General features: G+C 41.2%; 1 protein-coding gene across 1 annotated transcript in view; it reads right to left on the reverse strand.

Annotated features, from left to right (window-relative positions):
* Window positions 1-24370, reverse strand: part of LOC126106828 (uncharacterized) — a 42596-nt gene that overhangs the window by 1943 nt on the left and 16283 nt on the right. The window contains exons 2-6 of the mRNA XM_049913224.1: window positions 21815-21881; window positions 19821-19873; window positions 16288-16323; window positions 15642-15768; window positions 6592-6674 (exon numbers count right to left, since the gene is read on the reverse strand). Of these exons, the coding sequence (XP_049769181.1) occupies window positions 6592-6674; window positions 15642-15768; window positions 16288-16323; window positions 19821-19873; window positions 21815-21881 (366 nt within the window). The remainder of the gene's footprint in view (window positions 1-6591; window positions 6675-15641; window positions 15769-16287; window positions 16324-19820; window positions 19874-21814; window positions 21882-24370) is intronic.

Here is a 24370-nt window from a genome sequence, read left to right on the forward strand (position 1 = left end):
ATAATGTGTGTTCGACTGTCCAATAAAAATCATGAATAGTATTTAAAAAAGTTTTAATAAATAGTATGACTGTACAATGTATTGAGTGGAAATTCGTGATGACAGATTTTAGATGTGTGACAATGGATGCATCTGTTCTTTCTGTCAAATGTTCGATATAAATTCATTTGTAGAGTCTTGCTATTGTTTCTCATTCTGTTTTAATCGGTTTCTTAGTAACTTAATTGATAAGTTGATAGTGCTATGTTTAATGTTTTATGCATACAGGCCTGAAGATGACGCACTAAAGCGTTGAAGCTGGTAGCGACAAAATGAAATAAAATCATAAGGACGGCTGCAGGTGTTTTTATTTGTCAGAAATAATAAAGGTCATATGGGCGTTTGGTCGGAAATGCGTTGCAACGGAGTACAACCATTTGACAGTGGAGATAAAATACAGTCAAGTTCAGAAAAAAACAGAGGTCGTTGAATGACTAGAGATAGGACGTTCACATTCACAGGACATGTTCAGTAATATGTTATGCAGAAGTGATTAGCAGCAAGGGTCCTGTTGCCTAGTAAGCACAGTGTTCAGTGTTCACCATGGGCCCTGGTAACTTGTTCCAGGCGTGATGGCGTACAAGGCTTACAAGGTGTGAATGGCGTCCTGTGGTATAGCCATCCAAGCTGCCATCTCCTGGTTTCTAAGTTCATCTCTGGGGGTTGGCATTGGATCACAGTGCTGCACCCGTCGTTTCACCATACCCCATACATTTTCCATTGGCCACGGGTCCGATGATTTGGCAGCCCAGAGCAAAAGGCTGACATCCTTTGACAACAACTTATGGTCGTGCATTGTCTTGCTGAAAATTGGCGTCTGGGGTGTAGTGTAGAAAGAGTATGGCTACGGATCATAGGATGTCATTTGCATAGATCACAGTGCCCTGGACAGGCTCCACCTAGGAATTGTGGTTGTAATCAATAGTACCCCTCATCAAAAGGCCTTGATTTGGCATTGTATGACAAGTGCAAGTGCAGTCACTGTGATGGCGCTCACCCCATCTGCAGGGAACGAAAGTGGAGCCATCATTTTCAAACAAAAAGAACCTGGGTTCGTCCATAATTAATATCTGATGCAATTCTTGTCCCCAGTGACGTCGTTTCTCATACCTTTGCCGTGTAGCATGTTTCTGCACATTCGTCAAAGGTAAACGGAGAAGTGGGCGACGGGCACATAACCCGTGCCGACGGCTACGGGCTGTCACCTTAGACAGTGTGCGATGTGTTACACTCTTCTACTGTTGCGCCAGAGCCGAGGAGAACGAAGATCTTTTGCGCCAGATCCAAGGAGGACGCAGATCTGCCTGCAGTGCTATTCGGATATGTCGATCTTCTCCGGGGTTGTTCTGAGTGGCGTAACTGGCCCCATTTCGTCGTGTTCTACGACCTACCGTGAACCATTCTGCGCACACTGATTTCCCTGCCGAAACATTTTGTCCCACACGAACAGCAATTTCTCGGATGGATGCATCACCCTCTCGTACCAATAATGCACACTTTTTCAAACTCACTGATTTGACAGTACGGTTCGCACGAACGTCTGCAAGGCATCCTGCATGTCTGCTCAACTTAAACTGATCCATTATATCCGGTTTATAGTGAAAACGAGTAGGTGGTGTTGCTCTGAGGTATCGATGTTAACCTTGAACCCGCAGGCCGAGGTTCTTCAAATACCAATCATTTCTGCAGAACATGTACATGTCCTGTAAATATGAACGCGCTTCAAGATTTTCTCCTTTTTCTGAGCATGAGTGTGTCTTTGGCAATGATCTCGGTCTCAGGACCAGGCAGAGGGTCTGCCAGCATGGGATAAGCAAAACGAGCGTGAGATACATTCTCCATGACAGCTGCCATTATCTGTGTGATTTACAACGCGTGTAGGCCTGCCTCTGTGTCCGCAGCTCGTGGTCGTGCGGTAGCGTTCTCGCTTCCCGCGCCCGGGTTCCCGGGTTCGCTTCCCGGCGGGGTCAGGGATTTTCTCTGCCTCGTGATGACTGGGTGTTGCGTGCTGTCCTTAGGTTAGTTCGGTTTAAGTAGTTCTAAGTTCTAGGCGACTGATGACCGTAGATGTTGAGTCCCATAGTGCTCAGAGCCACTTGAACCTGCCTCTGCGATGACGATTTTGTCTCTGGTTCGTCGCGCAAGCCACTTCGGTGCTAGGATTTCTGTCAGCCACTCAAATCGTCGATGACGTCGCGTTTACGTGGGGCAGTATCGACAACCTTCAAAACACCCACCTGCGGGCTACAGAGAATCTCTCTGGATTTGTAGCAGCGAACCATCAGCGTCGCTTCATCATCAGTGTGTGGCCGGGGATTATTAGCGTCTTTGTATTTCATGCAGGTGATCCAGCCTCCACGCGCATTTGGAGGCTCGAAGGGTAATGCGGCAACTACACGATGGTGCTCTGTCACTGACCTTTTGAGTTTGCAGCTAAGACACTAGTACAAAGTTCCCAGTGACCTGGTGCGTTCTGATGTGTGTTTTCAGCCATTGGAACCTATCATGCCAAAAGTTTTATGCCTCCGCCTTCAAGTGGATAAACCTTCCTTGGAATGCATTTCCAGGCATGCGTCCGTACGATCTCTTGTGCTCCTTACACTTTCAGGGACCATTACCTGCAGTTTGTCTTCGTTTAGCAAAATCTCCCTGAAAAAACTGTGACTGTCTTTTAAGTATTCCTTGTACACACTGCATGAATCACAACAGAACATGAGGGCAACTGAAATGATAAGCCACGGCGATAAGCCACTGCAAGGACCATTTCAGAAATTATGTGAAGAATGTAATTAAGGATAACAGCGTACTAAATGACTTTCTGATACTGACTGGTTAAATTTACCTTTGAAACAAAGTTACCTACAGAAAGAAGTCAACCCAGGAAAAAAAAGCTGAAACATTACAACATCTTCATTAAGCCAAAATAACTGTACTGATCTGAAACACTCGTCTTAAACAGACAGATAATTGAAGAAATACAGTAGTGGGAACAAAACTAATTTAAAATTTTTTAGGTCGGAACTACTTTGAAGAAGTAACATGTAGACAAAGACCAAAACAAGAAATTTAAAAGCCTGTCAAAGTTTATTCACATATTAGAAAAACAGCTTAAAATTCTCTGCAATCATTAAAGCTACATTGACTAAAAGGTTTTACAGTTTCACAAAACTTTCGCTACAGCTAACATTGAAACAAGGAAATATATCGCAGTCGTCACAAGAGATCTGAAATAAGAAAGGATAATACAACAAGAAATAACAAAGAACAAACAAAATTTAGGCAAAAATTTCGTGACTCGAGAAGCGAGCGAGCTGTAAAACTCAAGAATACCTGAACAGCTTGGTCCGACGTGATAGGAACAGTACTCATTCTCAGAGAGTAAAAGTAATATGCTTACTAACACTGTAATAAGTTTAGTGTCTGTGTTTGCGACCGCACCGCAAAACTGTGCGACTAGTAGACGAAAGGACGTGCCTCTCCAATGGGAACCGGAAACATTTGATCGCAAGGTCATAGGTCAACTGATTCCTCCACAGGAAAACACGTCCGATATATTCTATACGACACTGGTGACGGCATGTGCGTCTCATGACAGGAATATGTTGTCGACCCACCTAATTTGTACACTTAGCGAATGGGTAAAAAGATTCTTCTACCTTGCCCGATTTAGGTTTTCTTGTGGATGTGACAATCACTCCCAAAAAAGTGATATAAACATAAGAGTTTGTCACATAAACTGAAAATAAAAAAATAAACTCCTCACTCGAGGGAAGATTTGAACCAACGACCTTTCGTTCCGCAGCTGCCCACTCTAACCACGAGACCACGGCGCACCTTAGCTTACGTTCCCCTAGATGTTGCATGGACTACTCAGTTTGTGTATTTTGTTTATTTTTTTCATAGTTCCACACAACTAGTACCTGTTTTCTCGATTGATCTGTGTTCAGTTTTTCAAGGCCTATCACTGTGCCAACTTATAACTAAATCTGAGGGGGGTGCGATGGGGAGGTTCCCTTGTAAGTAAAGCTAAGACAAAAGGTCTGAAGTCTCCCTTGCAGTGCGTCGCAAGCTACAGTATGGCATAAAGCTGGATAATAATAGTAGAGGACTCCTTTGCTAATCTTTTGTATGTCCATCTTTTTAGCAGGACGTCTCGGGGACGACGGCCGTTTACTATGGTGATAAAAAATAAAAACACCTACAGCCGTCCTTATGACTTTATTTTATTCTGTCGCTACCAGTATCGACGCTTCATTGTGTCATCTTCAGGCTCTTTTGATGCCTTACAGGTTGATACAATCCCCATGCATAACCCAGTAGTTGCCAGCATTACTAGATTCGCAGATAATGTGTCAGCTAATGGTCAGCAAATGGTTCCTCAGTGATTACTATGTACGAGCTGTGTGAGAAAAGTAATGAAGCCGACTTTTATCTACCAAAGTTTTTATTTTTTTCAAACAACAGCATTATCCCCTTCAAGGTTCTTCCCTTCGACAGCTACACAGCGGTGCTGTCGTTGTTCTCAGTGTTGGTAGCAAAGCTGAAAATCGTCAGCAGGTAGGGCCTTTAACATGTTTGTCACATTCTCTTGCATGTTCTCCACACTTCCCAAATGAAATCCTTTTAAGACATTATTCAATTTTTGAAAAGATTAAATCACAAGGACTCAAATCCGGTGAATTTCGTGATGGAAGTGATCGTCTGACATGGGGCATTGGCATAATGCAGCTTCCACTTGTCTGCAATGTCTGATCTCATTCGATTCACCATTTTCCTGAGTCTTTCAATGATAGCGTTGTATAACATTTAGCTGACAGTTTGTCCTCGAGGATCAAACTCACAAAACCACGTACGGGTTCGACGTTGTCGTCGGTTTTTTATGTTGAACGTCTCCCTGATCGAGGTTCAACTTCAACGTGTTCTCGGTCTTCAAAAATGATTTTTGCAGCGAAAAACTTGTGCTTTCATGTGGAATATTCGCCGTAGGCCAGTTTGAACTTTCCAGATGTCATACTCCTGGATTCCCCAAGTTTAACACAAAACTTAAAGGCGCTGTTCCCTTTTTGTAACACACGACAGAAACACAACTTTTCTGATGGCCCTTTAAGAAATCACGTGATAGGTCTACAGATCTCAAATTAATAGATGAGTCTACACAAATGGAATAACACAGCATTGTCAGATCGTCCGCGGTGTTCTCAGTCTCGTTACATTTCTCACAAACTTCAAGAAAAATTTATGCCTCAGGAGAAACGATCTAACGTAGCTCCAAATAGGGCCTCCAGATATTTCATGAGTGAATCCATAATACGTGAAAAACTGCATCAAAACAGTGGGAACGTAACACAAAAAATGGAAGCGAAACGATTTTACAGATGCCCTCTTTAAATACTTTGAGAGATCATACAATCAACTGGGTTGGATATTAGTGTACACTTGTAACGACCCAGGACACTTCAAAAAGCAGAAAGCCACAACAGCAAAAAATTAATATCGCACAATGCCAAATTGCTGCATTAAAAGACAATTCTTTTATCTGAATCAAAATATGCATCGGAGACCGTAACTGTCTTAGGGCAGCGTAAGAAATTTTAGGAAACTGTGTGCTCCCAAATGGGGATATTAATTTTGAAGAGAAGACTGTTTGACTTCAACACGTAAAGAATTAGGTTCCCGGACCACGTGCACAACAGTTGCTTGAAATCAAATTACCGTACGTAAAAAACATACCCCAAAGCGTCAGCAGAGGGCTATTCAAAATTCCTCGCGCAAGGACAGTCAAAATCGGCTGGTTCAAAGAAACTAAGGAATATTTACAGGAAGAAAATTTAGTATTTTATCGATCTTCAGCTGCTGTTGTCGTATGTAATGAAATAATAAGCAACCAGTTGCATAAAAGAAATTTTAAATTTCTTTACGGGTTTCAGGCATTTAGTCCCCTTCTTCCGAAAGATACAGTTCACAGTGTATGAAAAAAAAAAAAGAATCTAAATATAAAGTTCAGAATCACGCCATAACACGAGCCAATCAGCCAAAAATATTATTGGCTTGTTTTCGCATGTTGTGGCGTGATGTCTGCGCATTTTGTTTCGCTTCTTTGTATTAGTTATATGCAGACACTGTGAACTCCATTGTTCTGAAGAAGAGCACTTAGTGCACGAAAATGGTATGGAAATTAAATTTCTTTTATGCAACTGGTTAGTTATTATTTCATTATATAGGAAGAAAAATCAATACATTTTCTACCGTTTGGAACACTAATAATAAAGGAAAGAGTCAAGGAGAAACGTAAACATTTGATAGAAAATAAAAGGTCACAAGAGTAGAAGAGAAAAAAAAATTCTTGAAGAGATTTTGGGGGAATAAGAACGCAGAAGAATCCAAAACACATCAAGATAAGTAAAAAGTCTACTCAAGGTCCTTAAGTGTGAGAAACGGAGAAAGTGAGAAATAATAGTGCGATATAAAAAGATTCTCTTTGAAATTTACGTGATAGACAAAATTTTTGGCACCAAATTGGTATTGGATCCAGTGTTCTGGTAGGCTACGTACCTGGAAGGATTTGTTTTTCATTCCCTCATGGAGACACTTGGCGACCAGCGGTGCACACGAGCAGTAGTCGCTGCAGCCGGTAACTATGGCAACACAAAACACAAGACGTGACTTAATGAACTGTCAGGCTTCAAGCTGGAAATCCCTTATACCAGACATAGACAGTTACTCGTTAAGTATTAACACTGAAACATCATTTTCAGAATGCAAAACAATAAATACAGGTGTTCCACAGACATCGATATTGGGTCCATTCAAGTTATACACACTGAAGGAAAACAATCGCAACACTATCACAGACTTGTGCGACATTGACGGAAGTCGGCAGGCGTGTTTCTACATCTGAAATTTTGTGTTAGTCGTATAACAATGGCGTTTGTAGCGCTACTATGACGATGCAAATCAGATTTGCTACCAATACAGCCTGTAACATGGGCATTAGTTACTTCTGAGAATAGACTTGGTGGGTTGGTGGAAGTCAAAATACCTGCATTGGGATAAAGATACCATTCTGAACACCTCACTGAGTTTGCATGGGATCGTGTAATATGGTTACGAAAACCCTGATGTTCCTTCTGCAATGTTGCAGGAATGTAGCTACTGTACACCATTGCTGCCAACAGTAGTCCCGAGAAAGTACAGTCGCAAGAGGACCAGTCTCTGGACGCTCACGTGGCACAACCGAGACGGAAGGCCATCGTGTTTGGTGCATGGATCTGGCGCATCGTACTGCATTTGCAGCAGCAATCTCTGCACCAGTTGCTACCCCTGTAACGTAACGAACTGCTACAAATCGGTTCTACATCTACATCTACATTTATACTCCGCAAGCCACCCAACGGTGTATGACGGAGGGCCCTTTATTGCCACTGTCATTACCTCTCTTTCCTGTTCCACTCGCGTATGGTTTGCGAGTAGAACGACTGCCGGAAAGCCTCCGTGGGCGCTCGAATCTCTCTAATTTTACATTCGTGATTTCCTCGGGAGGTATAAGTGTGGGGGAAGCAATATAGTCGATACCTCATCCGAAAACGCTCCCTCTCGGAAACCTGGCGAGCAAGCTACACCGCGATGCAGAGCGCCTCTCTTGCAGAGTCTGCCACTTGAGTTTGCTAAACATCTCCGTAACGCTATCAAGCTTACCAAATAACCCTGTGACGAAACACGCCAATCTTCTTTGGATCTTCTCTATCTCTTCTGTCAACACGACCTGGTACGGGTCCCACACTCATGAGCAATACTCAACTATAGGTCGAACGAGTGTTTTTTAAGCCACCTCATTTGTTGATGGACTACATTTTCTAAGGACTCTCCCAATGAATCTCAACCCGGCACCCGCCTTACCAACAATTAACTTTATGTGATCATTCCACTTCAAATCGTTCCGTACGCATACTCCCAGGTATTTTACAGAAGTTACTGCTACCAGTGTTTGTTCCGCTATCACATAATCATACAATAAAGGATCCTTCTTTATATGTATTCGCAATACATTACATTTGTCTATGTTATGGGTCAGTTGCCACTCCCTGCGCCAAGTGCCTATCCGCTGCAGATCTTCCTGAATTTCGCTGCAATTTTCTAATACTGCAACTTCTCTGTATACTACAGCATCATCCGTGAAAAGCCGCATGGAACTTCCGACACTATTTACTAGGTCATTTATATATATATTGTGAAAAGCAATGGTCCCATAACACTCCCCTGTGGCACGCCAGAGCTTACTTTAACGTCTGTAGACGTCTCTCCATTGAGAACAACATGCTGTGTTCTGTTGGCTAAAAACTCTTCAATCCAGCCACACAGCTTGTCCGATATTCCGTAGGCTCTTACTTTGTTTATCAGGCGACAGTGCGGAACTGTATCGAACGCCTTCCGGAAGTCAAGGAAAATGGCATCTATCTGGGATCCTGTATCTAATATTTTCTGGGTCTCATGAACAAATAAAGCGAGTTGGGTCTCACAGGATCGCTGTTTGCGGATCCATGTTGATTCCTACAGAATAGATTCTGGGTTTCCAGAAATGACATGATACGCGAGCAAAAAACATGTTCTAAAATTCTACAACAGATCTATGTCAGAGATATACGGCTATAGTTTCCGCATCCGCTCGACGATCCTTCTTGAAAACTGGAACTACCTGTGCTCTTTTCCAATCACCTGGAACCTTCCATTCCTCTAGAGACTTGCGGTACACGGCTGCTAGAAGGGGGCAAGTTCTTTCGCGTACTCTGTGTGGAATCTAATTGTTATCCCGTCAGGTCCAGTAGACTTTCTTCTGTTGAGTGATTTCAGTTGCTTTTCTATTCCTTGAACACTTATTTCGATGTCAGCCATTTTTTTCGTTCGTGCGGTTACTTCGACAGCTCCGAGCCTGACAACCTACAGCGTGCATTCCACAAATCCCAACCCACTGCCATTTGGGACTTGAGTTGTGTCAATGAGAGCTCACTGGAGGGTAAGGTGGAGATCTGTTGTGTCTTTTGATGAGTTTTTTAGTTGTGGCACGGCGTTAGTGATGGCCGTGTGTTGGTTAGAAGGAGGTTTGTTGATGGCATGGAACCAATCTGTCTGCGTGCTATAAACATTGGACCTACACATGGATTTCTGGGTGCGATTTGTATGCCAGCAGGAGAGCTTTCGTCGTTATCACGGGAAACCTAACTGCAAATCTGTACATCGATCTGATGATTCGACCTTTTGTGCTGCCGACCATGAATACCATTCCAAGCGGTTTTTTCCAACAGGATAACACTGGACCACGTACCACCGTTGTAGCCTAACATGCTCTACAGAGGGTCGAAATGTCTCCGAGGCTTGTCCTATGACTAGGTCTGTTTCCAGTCGAGCAGAAATGGGACATCATCAGATGAGTAGTACAGTCGTGCACAACCAGCACCGATTGCCCTGTACTGACAGACCAAATGCAACAGGCATGGAACTCGATCGCCGGCCGCGGTGGTCTAGCGGTTCTAGGCGCTCAGTCCGGAACCGCGCGACTGCTACGGTCGCAGGTTCGAATCCTGCCTCGGGCATGGATGTGTGTGATGTCCTTAGGTTAGTTAGGTTTAAGTAGTTCTAAGTTCTAGGGGACTGATGACCACAGATGTTAAGTCCCATAGTGCTCAGAGCCATTTTTGGATCTCGATCCCGCAAACTGACATCCGGCACCTGTACGGCACAGTGCACGCACGTCTGCATGCTCGCATTATGGCGGTTGCGACGGTTATTACTGTACTCGCATTTCACATTTTCAGTGTCTTATCTCGCGCTTACATTAACCTGTGAGCTTGCAGATTTAATCAGTTAAATGAGTTACCTAGACAAATGTATTCCAAATGTTTCATTACCCCACATTAAATATTTTTGGGTGAGATTTTCCGTCAGTGTAAATTATGTTCAATGATATATGAAAGAAGCAGAAGTACTTATCTTTGTTAATAATGCAAATACTACACTCAAGCATAATGGAGTAACTACAGTACTAGAAAATTTTAATAATACTTTCTTGAAAAGTAATAGCACATTCTCTGCGAAGACGGTCACTAAATTTACATGAAATATATAGATTTCACTACTGCAGAAGCTCTTGACCACACCATTAGAAATAATACATGAGTGTGAAGCGGCAAATGAAACAAAATATTTTATATTCTTAAGCATTTATATTTTATACTAATATGAGCCACAAATCATAGATCTTCTCGCACGCCTCTGAGCTGCGATTTTTGTGTTGTGCATAACAGCAGACTTTTTGGAGTTTAAAATGTCAAAAAATGGTCTTTCATTGTTCTTATTCACTAATATCTTACTGGCGCGATCAGTCCCAGAACTTTTTTCTACACAAGCAGCTGCTCGTTTAGCAACCACGTCCTGTCCCTCTTTTCCCCGTACTCTTTCGCTCATGTCAGCTTCCACTACTAATCGACTACTAATTGTGACATGTACTGTACACAAATCTGGCAATTGGGCGCCCTTTCAGCCTGGCGCCTCAAACAGGGGCACAAAATGTAATACACCGTGTACGGCTGTGTACAGCTCTGCCGCCTCTGCCGTATTAAGCTGTAGAGTATTCAACGGTCAAAGAAGTACTACGCCGACAGATGGCGTAAGCATTAATGAAAGACACAGTCTGTAAGTGTAGTATACGCCGACAGATGGTGTAAGTCTTGTAAAAGGCGCCCTGTGTCGCTGTAGTTTACTTCTGCAACAGTTTAATACGCTCCAACCAGTCAGAAACTTAATTTCATAATACCACTACGTATGCAGTCTTCATGAAATGAAAATTGCATTACCACACACATTCCACGTGTTCGCTTTGTTGAGCCTAAAACTAGATCTGCATGTAAGTACCGACATAGCTGCGCATACAGTGTTTGTCATGATCATGCATTATACTGGTTATACTAATTTTTCATAATATCTGTACATCGTTCTACAACTTACGTCTGTATATGATTTTTCGGAAAGCGTAATATTTCATAAAAATGTAGTGCGATCAAGTCTTTCCCCCGACAGCACTCTGGGTCAGACTTGTGAATGTGATTAAAAGGCCGTAAAGGGGGGAGGGGCAGGGCAGAGCGGAGAAATGCGTCTATAGATGTGGATGTGAAATAGCAATTATAATCGTATCATCTAATGGTCAGAAATTAATTGGCCGCTGCTTTAGTAAGAGCGAATGATGAAACTCTACTTGGTCATTAAAGACCAGATCAGGATATTTTGTTAATGGCCAGTATTTCGAGTTATGTTAGTTTTATGCCGTTAGTTCCTCTATGGAGGTCATAAGAATGACTTTCCTTCACATCACGTTCAGCTAAGGTAAATCTGTCTTTTTCAGCCTCCAACTCCTTTCATGCTGATTCAGTCTAGTAGTGATTGGTCTGTATGTAATTTGCACACCTAGATTTCTGTAAATCCTGAAAACTCCACTCTGCAGACTATCCGACCGTTGAAGGAAGCGAGCGTGCTTGGGGCACGCTTAACCGCCCATACTGTGGGCTATGGTGACATCTTCTGGTTTCGTTGAATACTCAGTATTCTGACTTGTTTGATGCGGCCACAAATTCCTCTCCTTTTGCCAACCTCTTCATCTCAGAGTAGCACTTGCAAGCTACGTTCTCAATTATCTGATGGATGTATTCCAATCTCTGTCTCTCTCTACAGTTTATGCCCTCTACAGCACCCTCTAGTACCATGGATGTCATTCCCTGATGTCTTGACAGATGGTCCTACCATTCTGTCCCTTCTCCGTGTCTGTGTCACATATTCCTTTTCTCTCCGATTCTGAGTAGAACCTCGTCATTCCTCACTTTAACAGGGTTTAAATTTTGAGCTGTATTGCGGCATCCTCGTTCTCTCCGCGCCTACTTGATATTGGTACGAATTCTCCGGTCGCAAGTAGTCAGCTAAAGACACTCTTTGGCGTCTTAATACAAGCTGTGGGGACTGGGCATTACGTTAAGGATTTGCTACCCATTCACCACGTTACTGAGCAGCCTGACTCTCTTGCATATGTGCGCTTTCTGTTATATTAATTTGTAGATTACCTGCTCATTTGTTGCGCCTCTTGTCTGCCACTGTTTTTGAGGCGTTTGCTATTTTGTTAGGCATCTACTGTTCAGGTGCCATACAATTTTCTTACTTCCCTGTATTGCCTTACCTTTTATGTAAATAATATTCATTCATTTCTTTTTCTTCTCGTAGAGTGGCCGCAACTATAAAAGTCCATTTTTCAAACTGAAGAAACTGCACAACAGTTGTTGAATGAACAATATTTTACTGCATACACGAACAGACGAACACTGAAAGTTCCATTATCTAGTTTAAAGTGAAATAATGGAAACATTGTGTTACAAGACAATGGGAGGTGTTCCTCAAGTAAAAAAAAGCCATATAAGGATCTATACAGCTAAGATTTCTAAAATAAAATACATTAAAAGAAAGAACATGGCGTTACTTACAAATAAAATGATAAAAACACTTAACCGTATGTGGACATCCCCACCAGAATGTTGTCATGTAACGTAGTTACGAATTAAAAGAGTGGAACGGAAATGACATATCGTGTTGAATTACTGACATCAATTCCATAAAAACTGTTCCCCCGTACAGTCCAACCGGGGGCACAAAGAGGAAAACTGTATAATAACAGATACTCGGACTTGCTATCCGGGATACTGAGGCCACACACAACCCACAACCTTACGCGTTTCTACTTTGAATAGAATACAATGTATCTAATGAACAATAGTGAACTGTAGAATGAAATTTTCACTCTACAGTGGAGTGTACGCTGATATGAAACTTCCTGGCAGATTAAAACTGTGTGCCCGACCGAGACTCGAACTCGGGAGTTCGAGTCTCTGTCTGGCACACAGTTTTAATCTGCCAGGAAGTTTCAATACTGAAATGATTGAGATAACATTGCCTTTCAAAATGACGGAAAATTGAAATGCGAAATGTGCTTTTGGAAATAAGAAATATGTGTCCAAGACATATGAAGAGTTATTAAAGTTCATCTTAATGGACGCTCCGTCTCAATATATTTTCATGAAATTGCTGTTGATATTGCTGTTGTATTCCAATACGTTAAAAAATCGTCTTGATCGTGCAGTAGTTATGGACTCCTGACTACAAGTCTCATTTTCCATTATGACAATGCTCGGAGTCACACTGCCCATTAGATATATGTTATCACGTCAACAGAATGTTGGAAATAAAAAGAAGTATGGTCAAGACATAAGAAAAGTTACTAAAGTGCATACTGGAATGTGACGCAATGATGATGGTGATGTTTCCCCTAGGCGTGTAGTGTTCCAAGGCAACCCCTCGTTCATCCCAAAGAGGTTCAGCAAAACCTTTCCTGCAGATTGCTGCATCCGGAACTAATTGGGGTATGGTGACAGGGAATAGTACCATTCCGTACTTAAAATCTTTGCGTCGTATTGGTGATAGTGTACCCGCGTTTCGTCTCCTGTGACCGTTCTCGTGAAGAATCGAACACCTTCTGCTTCAAAAAGTCGCAAAAGTTCTTCGAAGACGTCAATGCGTCGCTCTTTCAGTTCTGGAGTGAGACGCCATGACCACCAACTTGCAAATTGTTTGCAAAAATTTGGGCACTTCGTGAATGGTGTGGTGTGCTGAATCGTGATTTATGCTCAGATCTGAGGCTACTTCATCCACTGTCACACTGCGATTTTGCATCACAATGGCTTCAGCTATTGCCTGATCCGGGCGCTTAGCGTCTATCACAGAAGTCACACTATTTCCGCATTTTCCACTCCACTGATACGCTTGCTGCAATAGTGCGTATGCAGCTTCATTCACTGATGGATTACAACAGGTTTAGTATCTTCACCGCTCAGAAAACGTATGACAAAACGCTTTTCTTCCTTGGTGCTTGGGGCAGCCATTTTGAACTGGTATTGTGTCCACATTTCGCTTGTCTGTAGTATGCAGCCACCTGTAGGGCATTCCTTGTATCAATCGGAACAGTAATGCCAACGTAGAGAGCAATGGCGCGAATTGTCGGTTTTTAACTGCACTTCGAAGGTTTTCATTTGACCCTTAAACCTTTAAGTAAATCTAAAGAAACTCCGCGTAAAGGCGTCCTTTAGCCTTCAGGCTACTGTTTTGGCGTGGTCGCTGTGTGTCAGGAAACTGTACTTACGGACTTCTCATATTTTTACCAAATCCTAAGGCATTTTTGCAAATTGTAAAATTTATTTACATAGCCCCTGGTCACTAATTCAGAACGTGTATTCCTTTCAAGAAACTATTCAAGTTCCTGGCAAGAAAAATTTAAGATCTGGTTCTGGCTATAATTTTAGTATTAGCGTTTACGTCCATAATCTGTAACTGTTCTTGATATCCTCAGTGCTACCACTTACTTCACTGTGGTAAGCCGTTGGTGCAGTCACTAGGAGCAGTTTGGGTTTGGCTTGCACTGTTACCTTGCTGAAAATCCTGCAATGCGTTGTACTGCACCTGCTTGTAACTTGATGTTTTTGACCGAGCGAGGTGGCGCAGTGGTTAGACACTGGACTCGCATTCGGAAAGACGACGGTTCAATCCCGCGTCCGGCCATCCTGATTCAGGTTTTCCGTGATTTCCCTAAATCACTCCAGGCAAATGCCGGGATGGTTCGTCTGAGAGGGCACGGCCGACTTTCTACCCCACCCTTCCCTACTCCGATGAGACCGATGACCACGCTGTCTGGTCTCCTTCCCCAAACCAACCAACCAACCTTGATGTTTTTAGCTACCGATGAAATTTATCTTTAATTGGGACAGTCGGTAAGTTTCGGAAGGTATTGCGCTTCCTTGTAGTCTTAGGATATTAGACTTGCTGATGAAACATACTCTTTACTGGGCCTCAAATGAATGTAGCATTTGCTTAGTTTGTCAAAGTATTAAACCGTCACTGATCAGTAGTCTAATATTGTGGTTCAAATGTCTTTGATTTATAACTCATTGTACTGCAACTGTGGCAGGCACTTGTCGTTTGACTTTGGGCAGTTCTTTTATTTATTTACTTGTTTACTTGTTGTACCTTGATCAACAGCTCACTGCAATTTTTTTTTTAATTTTAATTTTGAACTTCAAAATACTTCGTTTCCTGTCATTCCAGTATTGATGTAATTTGCTTATTGTAATAATTTGAATTATTTTTAATAAAAGTATACTGTACTTTGTATATACTGTACTTCGTGGTCGCAGAATTTTTCCACTCGCCAATCAACTCCCTGTTGCTTCAAATGGCATGTATGCACGACATTTTGCATGTAAAAAAAACTTCAAATAGCATGTATGTACGACGTCTTGCATGAACAAAAAGAGCTTCAAATGGCGTGTATGTACGACGTCTTGCATGTAAAAAAAAAGTCTCTATCAACAGAGACTAAGTGAATAGGCTGTACAACTGATCAAAAAATACTAAACAAAGCAGCCCTTATCGGTCGCTGACCCCATGCTTTCCTTTACTCAATGTAAATGCCAGAATTTCCTGTGCTGCTTGTATCAGGAAATATTACTTTAAATGTGACATACCTTTGCCGTTACACTCATCGGCCACCTGTAACGCAGCTTTCTGAATGTCAGGATGGGACTTCATCCTGGGACAGTGCTGGATGGTTGTCTTCAGACCTTCGGCGCTGTACTGGCCGTCAGCGTCAAGCTAGAAGCGGAAACATACACATGTTAGCGTACAGCTCTGGCTTACGAAGCAGTAATTACCGCTGGATTTTTGCTCGACGGCAGGAAGGCAACTCATCGCTGTTTCATTAGCTCACCACTTCGCTTCTCTCACTGTCGCAAAAAGACCTTACTTTCACGTATTTTTGTAAGTCATAGTTAACTTTATATCATTCTTATAAAGAAAAATTACTGTGGTATTTTGTTATAAGTAAATTATTTTTATAATTGTGTCCCATCGATACAATGATAATTCTTCCCAATACACAGTTAATGATAAATGAATGTTCAAATGAATTGCCGGTATAACAGTTCTGAATGATAAATCAGATGATGTCAGAACAATGGTATCACAACTAATACTCTTATACGTAAAAAGTAGATTTATACAGTCAGGAACGTTAGAATGTACATCTCATTAAATTATTCAGCTTCGCATAGAGCCTCCGATGCCTTAAAAGCATCAGACTCACACTAATGCATAAATTGTGTGAGCACTTACCGCTTTGAATTTCTTCAGCATGCAACCAAGGAAGCACTGAAACAAGAGTGATGTAAACTGTAGTTATTAATTATGTCGCAGCAAGGTATCCGTATGTAAACACAGATAGACACACACACAAATAGACACACACACACACACACACACACACACACACACACACACACACACATAGTGAGAGAGAGTGTGCGTGTATGAGAGAGAGAGAGAGAGAGAGAGAGAGAGAGAGAGAGAGAGAGGGTGCGGGAGAGGGAGGAGAGAAATAGTGAAATTAGATTTTATAAAACATGATGGTATATGCAAAAAAAACATTAATGTTTCCCATTAGTTATTAAAATTACTTTTATTCTATTCCATGAAGTTTTGGTATTCCAGTTGTATGAATTCCACTTCTTGACTCGATATTTTGGCTGAAAGTAATTCAGCCATGTTTAGGCGAGTATTCCGCAGTACAAAACATACACCTGAAGATGACTGAACGTTTTTCAGCCAAAATATCATGGCAAGAATTCGACGTCATACGGCTGGAATCCCAAAACTTCATGGAATAATCTTTATGCTCGAAAAAAATCGAGAGTTACTTTTACTCCCTTACTGTATCTTCTTCAACTCATTGAGAACCAAGTCCAATATTTATTTCTGCGTAGAACGCGTTTAGTTCACGAACAGTACAGTATATTCTAATATTTACTGTAAAACTCATTTTTCTGAAACAGAAGTGGAGTGAATCGTTATCAGAATTGGTTAGAATAAATACAAGAGTTATAAATTCTGTAAGTGAATATTTCTACGGAAATAAAACTATATTCTTCCACGAGTTTTTAAATATTTAAAGGGTCTTGGAGAGAATGAAAGCAAGACATCAACGGGCATTCATCATATTAACCATTTCATTCAGTGCGATTTCAGGCTTTCTCGGCGTCTTTCAGCTACGAAATCTTCACGGGTTATCAGCCGAGTGGCGTCATCTTCTAGTCGCTACGTGTCAATGGATTGCGTATCCATCATCTTCAGACATGCCTGAAGATGATGGATACGCAATCCATTGACACGTTACGACTAGAACACGATGCCACTCGACCTATAACCAGTGAAGATTTCATAGCACATTTCATTCTGTTTAGGGAGACCATGGTAAACAGAAAATCTGGATATATGAACGCTGATATTTCTGAACCTGTTTGCAGTTCGCTAACCACTATACCAGATCTTTTAATATATTGTTGTTAATACTCCGAACTGCTTATACCCTATCTGAGCAAAACTATCCAGAGGCCTGTTAGGGACATTACCATGCAGTGCGTCCACCCTTCCGTTTTATAACTGCTTCATCTCCTTAGGGGATAACCAAAGCCTGCGAAAGTGGTGATTTTAGACTCTGGGATCTAGAACAGAATATCCCAAACTGTGTTCTGCAGCACACTTTTGTTCCGGTTGAAGTGAATAAATGCTCTGCGATAAACTGTTAATAGCATTGCGGTGAACATTTGAATTAATTAATTATTTCTCTCTTATTTTTTAAAACGTTTAATACGATTCTGTGTTATTTGTTACGATTTAAAATTTATCACAATAAAACAGGTTTTCCCTATTTTCAATTTTTTTTAATTGTTTCAACCTTCAAAATACACAAGGTCTTCCACCAAAGTACCAGGATTCTCCAAGCGTTCCGGCAGAGAAAATGTTTCAGAACCCCTGGTCTACAGCATTGTTGATGTCCTAACGCATAACAAAGATATTCCAAAGAGTTTACCTCGGGACTCTGGTTATGCCATCCTGTTTCAGGAGTATTATTGTCTACAAATCATTGGCTCACATATGTTGCTTTATGAAAGGCTGTATTGTCATGCCGACAGAATCATTGTTTCCGAACACAAAACTGTAAAATGTATTTATCTGCTTCAGGATTTGCCATTTCATCAAGTACAATAAGGTGACCATAAGCCAACCACGAAAAAAAAGTCCCCCGGACTTCCTCCTCCTTACTTTACAATGGCCGGTGGTGTTCCCCAGACTTTCGTCAAGCCAGACCCTTCCACTGGATTGCCGCAGTGATTCATCATTCCGGATCACTCGTTTCCAGACATCCATTGTATAGTGACGGTGTTCCTTACTCTATCTCAAGGGTCACTTAGTGCTGACTACATGAATACGTGGCTTATAAGGAGCTGCTGGTAACTGTACCCCATTCATTTTAACTCCCTACACACAGCCATTCAGCTATCTGGACTGCAGTAGCATTTTCATATTCACGAAAGCTTCCTTCCGTTGATTACTCGCGATTTTTGGAAACCATTCCACCCTCCGCCATGGTTACTATTCAGGACCAAAAAACAGTATGAGTGGGTACTGAAAGACAATCTCTATAATCAGATTTAATATCCTCACTAACACTCCCCTCCCACATAATGGCAAATATGATCACATGGAGGAGAAGCTGGTTCAGAGAAAAATCTATTACGTCCTTAATACAGTAATCCTTGTTTGTAACACATACGTACCAGGTTTTGAACGATATGTTTCGTTATACAATAATCAGCTCTAGACAGTTCAAGTTCAATTGAACTAACATAAATTTCGAATAACTGAGAGATCGATTTAACGAAGGTTTGAGTAATCAAGGTGGAGCCAGGGAAAAGTTAATATGAATTAAAACATTAGCACTGCAGTCTCCTTTAGCGTACGTATTGTATTACAAATGGAACAAAAAATTACTACTAGAAAAGATAATAAAGCTAATACGATATCAGTTCAGTTACTTTTCAATTACTTAAATGTTTAAAAAGAAAGGGACAAACAAATTTTTGAAAAGGCGTAACTTTAATTCCATTCACTTTTCCACACTAAATAAACTACGTTATCGACACTAGCATTTCCTCCACAGAACGTCTCAAAAACGAATATGTCAGTTTTTAAAGTTAGTGAGCCACATCTCACTTCGCCGAACCATTAAATTCCCAGATTAAGAACCTTTTTTATGCAAATAGCCTCCAACAGGTATCTTTCGTCCTCTACACTGACTAAGACATTTCAAAAAGAATTCGTCAAGAAGAGGTAGCTCACATCCTCCCTTCTTCTGAAACGCTTCTGACAATATTCCTTTTTAATTCGGGACTGTCCATAGAATGTGTGAGCGAATCCCGAAATCTGTCGTTATATCCTCTGTTTTTTGCACTCCAAGTATCACGGTGACAATAGTTCGCTTCTTTCCTAGAGAAGTCAAACACTTCTTCTTCTTTGAAGTCATTATTACACTTGATTCAGGTACTGTGGCAAGTTACGCACTGTTAAGAAAGCAAAAGAGTGTCAAGAATAGCTAAATAACGCAACAGTTATGTGAACAAAAGACGAAACAGTTTTAATTGCCAAGTGTTTGATAGCATTTGATTTATAGAGAGTTTATCAAGATTCGATTAGCAACAGTTGGCTATGTTTCGTTCGCGAACTATTGATGTAGAAGAAACTACATGTTGTGTTATGTGGAGCAGTATACAGTTAGCTTCTCTTTCGTTAAAGACGCTGTTATTCCTCACCTTTTGTTCGGCGCTATTTGGATCGTTGTACGACCGCAAACCTCCGATACTGCCTGTAACACAAACAGATTTCAGTCAGTCATCGCCTGTAGTGTCTTAAAAGAGCAGACTGATCAGTCACAATGCATACTGATTTAAAAAACAATGTAGTGTCTTCAGTGTCTTAAAACATCGGAATATCATAGACCAGTTAACTAAACGACTGTACAAGATTCTCTACTCTACTAATACTCTGTTCCACTTGGGTCTCCGTAACTCCACTGTCTATTACCATTGAATATCTCACTGTCAATTTGCGGTAACCTCTGAAAAGTTATTCCATTGTGTAACGTATCTAAAAGTTAAAGGTGAACGTAACCTTGAGGCGTATATTCCATTTAACTCTGAAATTCCCGGAGCAGTGTGAAGCATGGTACAATTATTATGTGTTCTAACAGTGGTCTTCAAGCATACTAATGGTTCGATACAGTTTTCAGTGTTTGTCTGTCCCTTGCGAGACCTTTCGTCGATGCGTAGCTCCTGCAATCTACATTCACCAGAATATTCTTACGATAGCCACACTTCCCTCGATTGACAAACTGATGGTACCTTTATGATTCTAAATATGCCCTATTAACCGATCTGCTGCTTTTCATTTCTTTTAATCAAGTTGTGCCACAAATTCCTTTTTTCACCAATATGTTTTAATACCACTAGAGTAGTTATCCAATATACCAACCTTACCTTCAGCATTCACCTGTAGCACCACATTTCAAGAGATGCTATCTTTTTTCTCTTTTCTTAGTTTCATGTTACCTCAATTCGTCAGATCTGGCGTTTACGTTTTCGAACGTTTGGAATTCCCTTCAGTGGTAGTTGCCATATAAACACGCCCTACTGTAGTGGGTGATGGCTTCATGTCTGTCTTGGCTAAGATACTGCATTCACTATCGTTCTTATAGTGGCTTATCCGCATTGCTATTTAATTATTCATTATTAGGCTTAATCCTGCCAGATGTCCTGTTCTTAATGCCATCGCACTTCACTGGCTCCTACTATAACATTATCAGTTTCCCTTTTTTAATTCCCTAACCGACCTACCCGTCCCATAAAACGTTAGTTTTGTTTTTCTTGATGACGAGATTCTCCTGAGTTGTCCACGTCCGGAGATCCCAACTGGAGGCTATGTTACATCCGTAATATTTTGCCCAAGACGACTGCATCAACATTAAGCTAATCAGTTCAGCTACATGCTTTGGGAAGGAGACAACGACTGTAGTTTATCTTTTAGCCGTCGTAGTACCAGCCCAGTAAGGTCATGTTCGCTGACGTTACAGGGCAATATATTGATTTATTTAGTAATCTTATTCTTTCCAATTTTCAGCCAACCCGTCTTTGCTTTAGTACTGGCCTGCCAGATGAATCTTGATGTTAATAAAGTCGCTACTCTTTTCTCTAAATGCTTTTTTTCTTTTTCCTATATGCGGCGTAAATATTATCTACTAATGCAATTGGGAAATAAAAATACTGTATTGGTAAGACGCAAGTAGTATCCTCATGATTGCGTTGGGTGATAAAAAAAGCGATACGTGTAAAACTAAGAAAATACAACTTATATTAGCATCGAGTCTATAGCTTAAGCTTTTAGTAGGATTTTTGATGAAGTTTAAGTTCAGGTAAACACATCAAAAATGGCTGTATGGCCCTTATAAATGTCTTTAATAAGTTGAGTTCAGCGAAAACGTTCAAAACTAAATGTGAGTAGAATCGTCTTTACCATGCTTTTAGGTATTGAGAAAATGAGTTATCGTCCACAGCTTCTTTTTTGTAATGAGCAGACACGATTACCATACCGTAATTAAGAGTTTAAAACCTTTTTCTACTGCCATGAGGAACATACGGAGGCTTCGAGAGGACGATTGTGAACACATTTCACAGTGCTATGAAATGTGTTGTGGTACGTTCAGGAGAATAACACACGTTCTGCACTTGTCAGTGTGTATTCCCATGCTTACCTAGATGTTCTGAGTCCATACATCCTTTGACCTCCCTGGTGACTATCTCAATCAGAGAATCTTCGGCCTGAAAGCAAATACAAAGAAAGCGTAAGTTACGTTCCTGGAGAAGAAATATTTTTATGATTACTCTATCGCCAAGCAGTCTACTTTGAATACACCATGGTCCCAATTTTAAAAATATCTGAAAGACTAAAGAACAAGACAAAACTTCAAATAAAATTCTTTATGGTTTTAAACCACTTCATATTGTAATAGGACGCATGTATACCTCAAATGAAACACAATAATCTAACTATTTAGGAGCTTACATTCATAAAACTCCGATCACTTAGTCCCAGGTTACAGAGCTTCTTAAAAGTCTACCATTATCAGATTCAGGAGATTGAAATCTCGAACAATTGCCTTAATTTTATTTCTTCCTTAGCTAATATCTTCGTTTTTTGCACCAAAACATGTAATAAAGATAATACATGTATGTTGGCCACTCTATAACATGATGTAAACAGCTCTTTATGCAGTTTTCCATATTAACAGCACTCTGAGTGTACGTTTACTGCCGGCCGAAGTGGCCGTGCGGTTAAAGGCGCTGCAGTCTGGAACCGCAAGACCGCTACGGTCGCAGGTTCGCATCCTGCCTCGGGCATGGTTGTTTGTGATGTCCTTAGGTTAGTTAGGTTTAACTAGTTCTAAGTTCTAGGGGACTAATGACCTCAGAAGTTGAGTCCCATAGTGCTCAGAGCCATTTGAACCATTTTTTTGTACGTTTACACCCATATGAATTTTATTGTCGACAATGAGTCACAGTTGGAAAACAGCAATAATATTCATAAACAGAATTCTGGACAGAGAAATTATTTGCACTATTGTTCGCTCAGCCTTAGTGTTGCACAGAACAGAACTGGGAATTCTGCCATAATACTCTTTTACCACTTACTCTGTGAGTTAAGTATTTAGAGTATAATGAAATTAGCTTCTAAAAGTAACTAAAATAAAATATTCTTCTGGCCACTACTACTATTTCATACAACTGTGTGTGTGTGTGTGTGTGTGTGTGTGTGTGTGTGTGTGCGTGTGTGTGTAGGCTTCGGGTGGGGGGCGGGGAGGGGTCGACGGAGACGCATGTGGATGGGTGGGTGGTTTGGTGAATTTGAGAGAGAGACAGAGAGAGAGAGAGACTTAACATTGTTAAGTGAAGTCAATGCATGGCACGCTATCAAAACCAGTGTCTGCACGGAACCGTAATATATTTGTAAGACAGAACAAGAAGCTAAATTGATGGGATACACAGCTAGAGCGAGATAGGATAGGTGACCACAAATCTGTCCAGAATGACTAATTACAGGGTGTAATGACTAAAGAGCAAATACTTTTATATGTGATACCTTAATACGTACACCCACAAGTGTGCATGTTGTCTTTTCTTTGCGTAGAACAAGTCTTCCCACGAACACAGACTCTACAACGTGATGTTTCCTAATAGTTTGTACCTGCATCACTAAGTAAACCTTGCCTGTCACTACAGATTAACTGTTTTTCGTCAGCACGTCCACACTCCAGCAGGTTACATGCCGTCCAGAGGAAAATAAATATTAATGGCATGCTCTTGCGGTATGTATGTGGAGGTGCTAACCAACTTAAAAAAAATACTACACCTATAATCATTAGTCTACAAATGAAGTAAATACTGATATAATGTCGTTCAGCACCCCGTCGTCAGTCACCAATAGAAATATCTGCTCTTATATCTTTTTTTTCTTTATTGATTTTCAACTCCCCCCCCCCCCCCCCTGAAGGGGGCGGGCTGGCAGCAGCTTAGTACGCTGCTATACAGCCTACAGACTTTTTTTTAAAAAACGGAAGAAGAAAAGAAACAAGAAAAACAGGCGATAAAACGGTGACTTAAAAACTCTTATATCCACTTCACCCTGTATATCAAGGTCCGCAATCCACTAAGTTGTGCTAATCTGTAAAGGAAAACGTGAATTAAGTGACGTGGACAAGTAAAGGTTAACTATTACAGCAGGCGAAATATGACGCGGATTATTTTTATGGAACCATATACTTTCATCTCTAGCATGGAAATAAGCCTTCGAGAGACATAACATGTATTGAACTTGATCCAGTAGTAGCTAGGTAGAAACGCCGCACACCGTCAGCAAAGGTTACTGTTGTGTACATAGTTGTAGTCAGCGCGTACACAACTTTCCCACTAAAGCGCGCCCCGCCAAGCACAATAGTGCAGGAGCAGCGCTCGTCCGTCTCCGCTCTACGAGACGGCGCTGCCATAGAGACGGACCAAATTCTGCTTCCGCCGATCCGCGTATTAATATGTAACGCAGCCAATGAGATTGCTGGTAACGCAGAACCTCTTCTCCTCGCGTATCACACTCGCGCAGTGATACATGAACGCGCGAGGTATTAAAACGAGTGTACAGACCTACGATCAGTCAGTCTGCATCAGTCTGCATAAGTCTGCATCTGTCTGTACCAGTATAGCAAGTTTCAGTCTGCGCCTAATAAGATTATCATATTCCTGTACATAGCCATGAAGAG

This window comes from Schistocerca cancellata, chromosome 10, assembly GCF_023864275.1.
Source record: "Schistocerca cancellata isolate TAMUIC-IGC-003103 chromosome 10, iqSchCanc2.1, whole genome shotgun sequence".
NCBI classification, from domain to species: domain Eukaryota; kingdom Metazoa; phylum Arthropoda; class Insecta; order Orthoptera; family Acrididae; genus Schistocerca; species Schistocerca cancellata.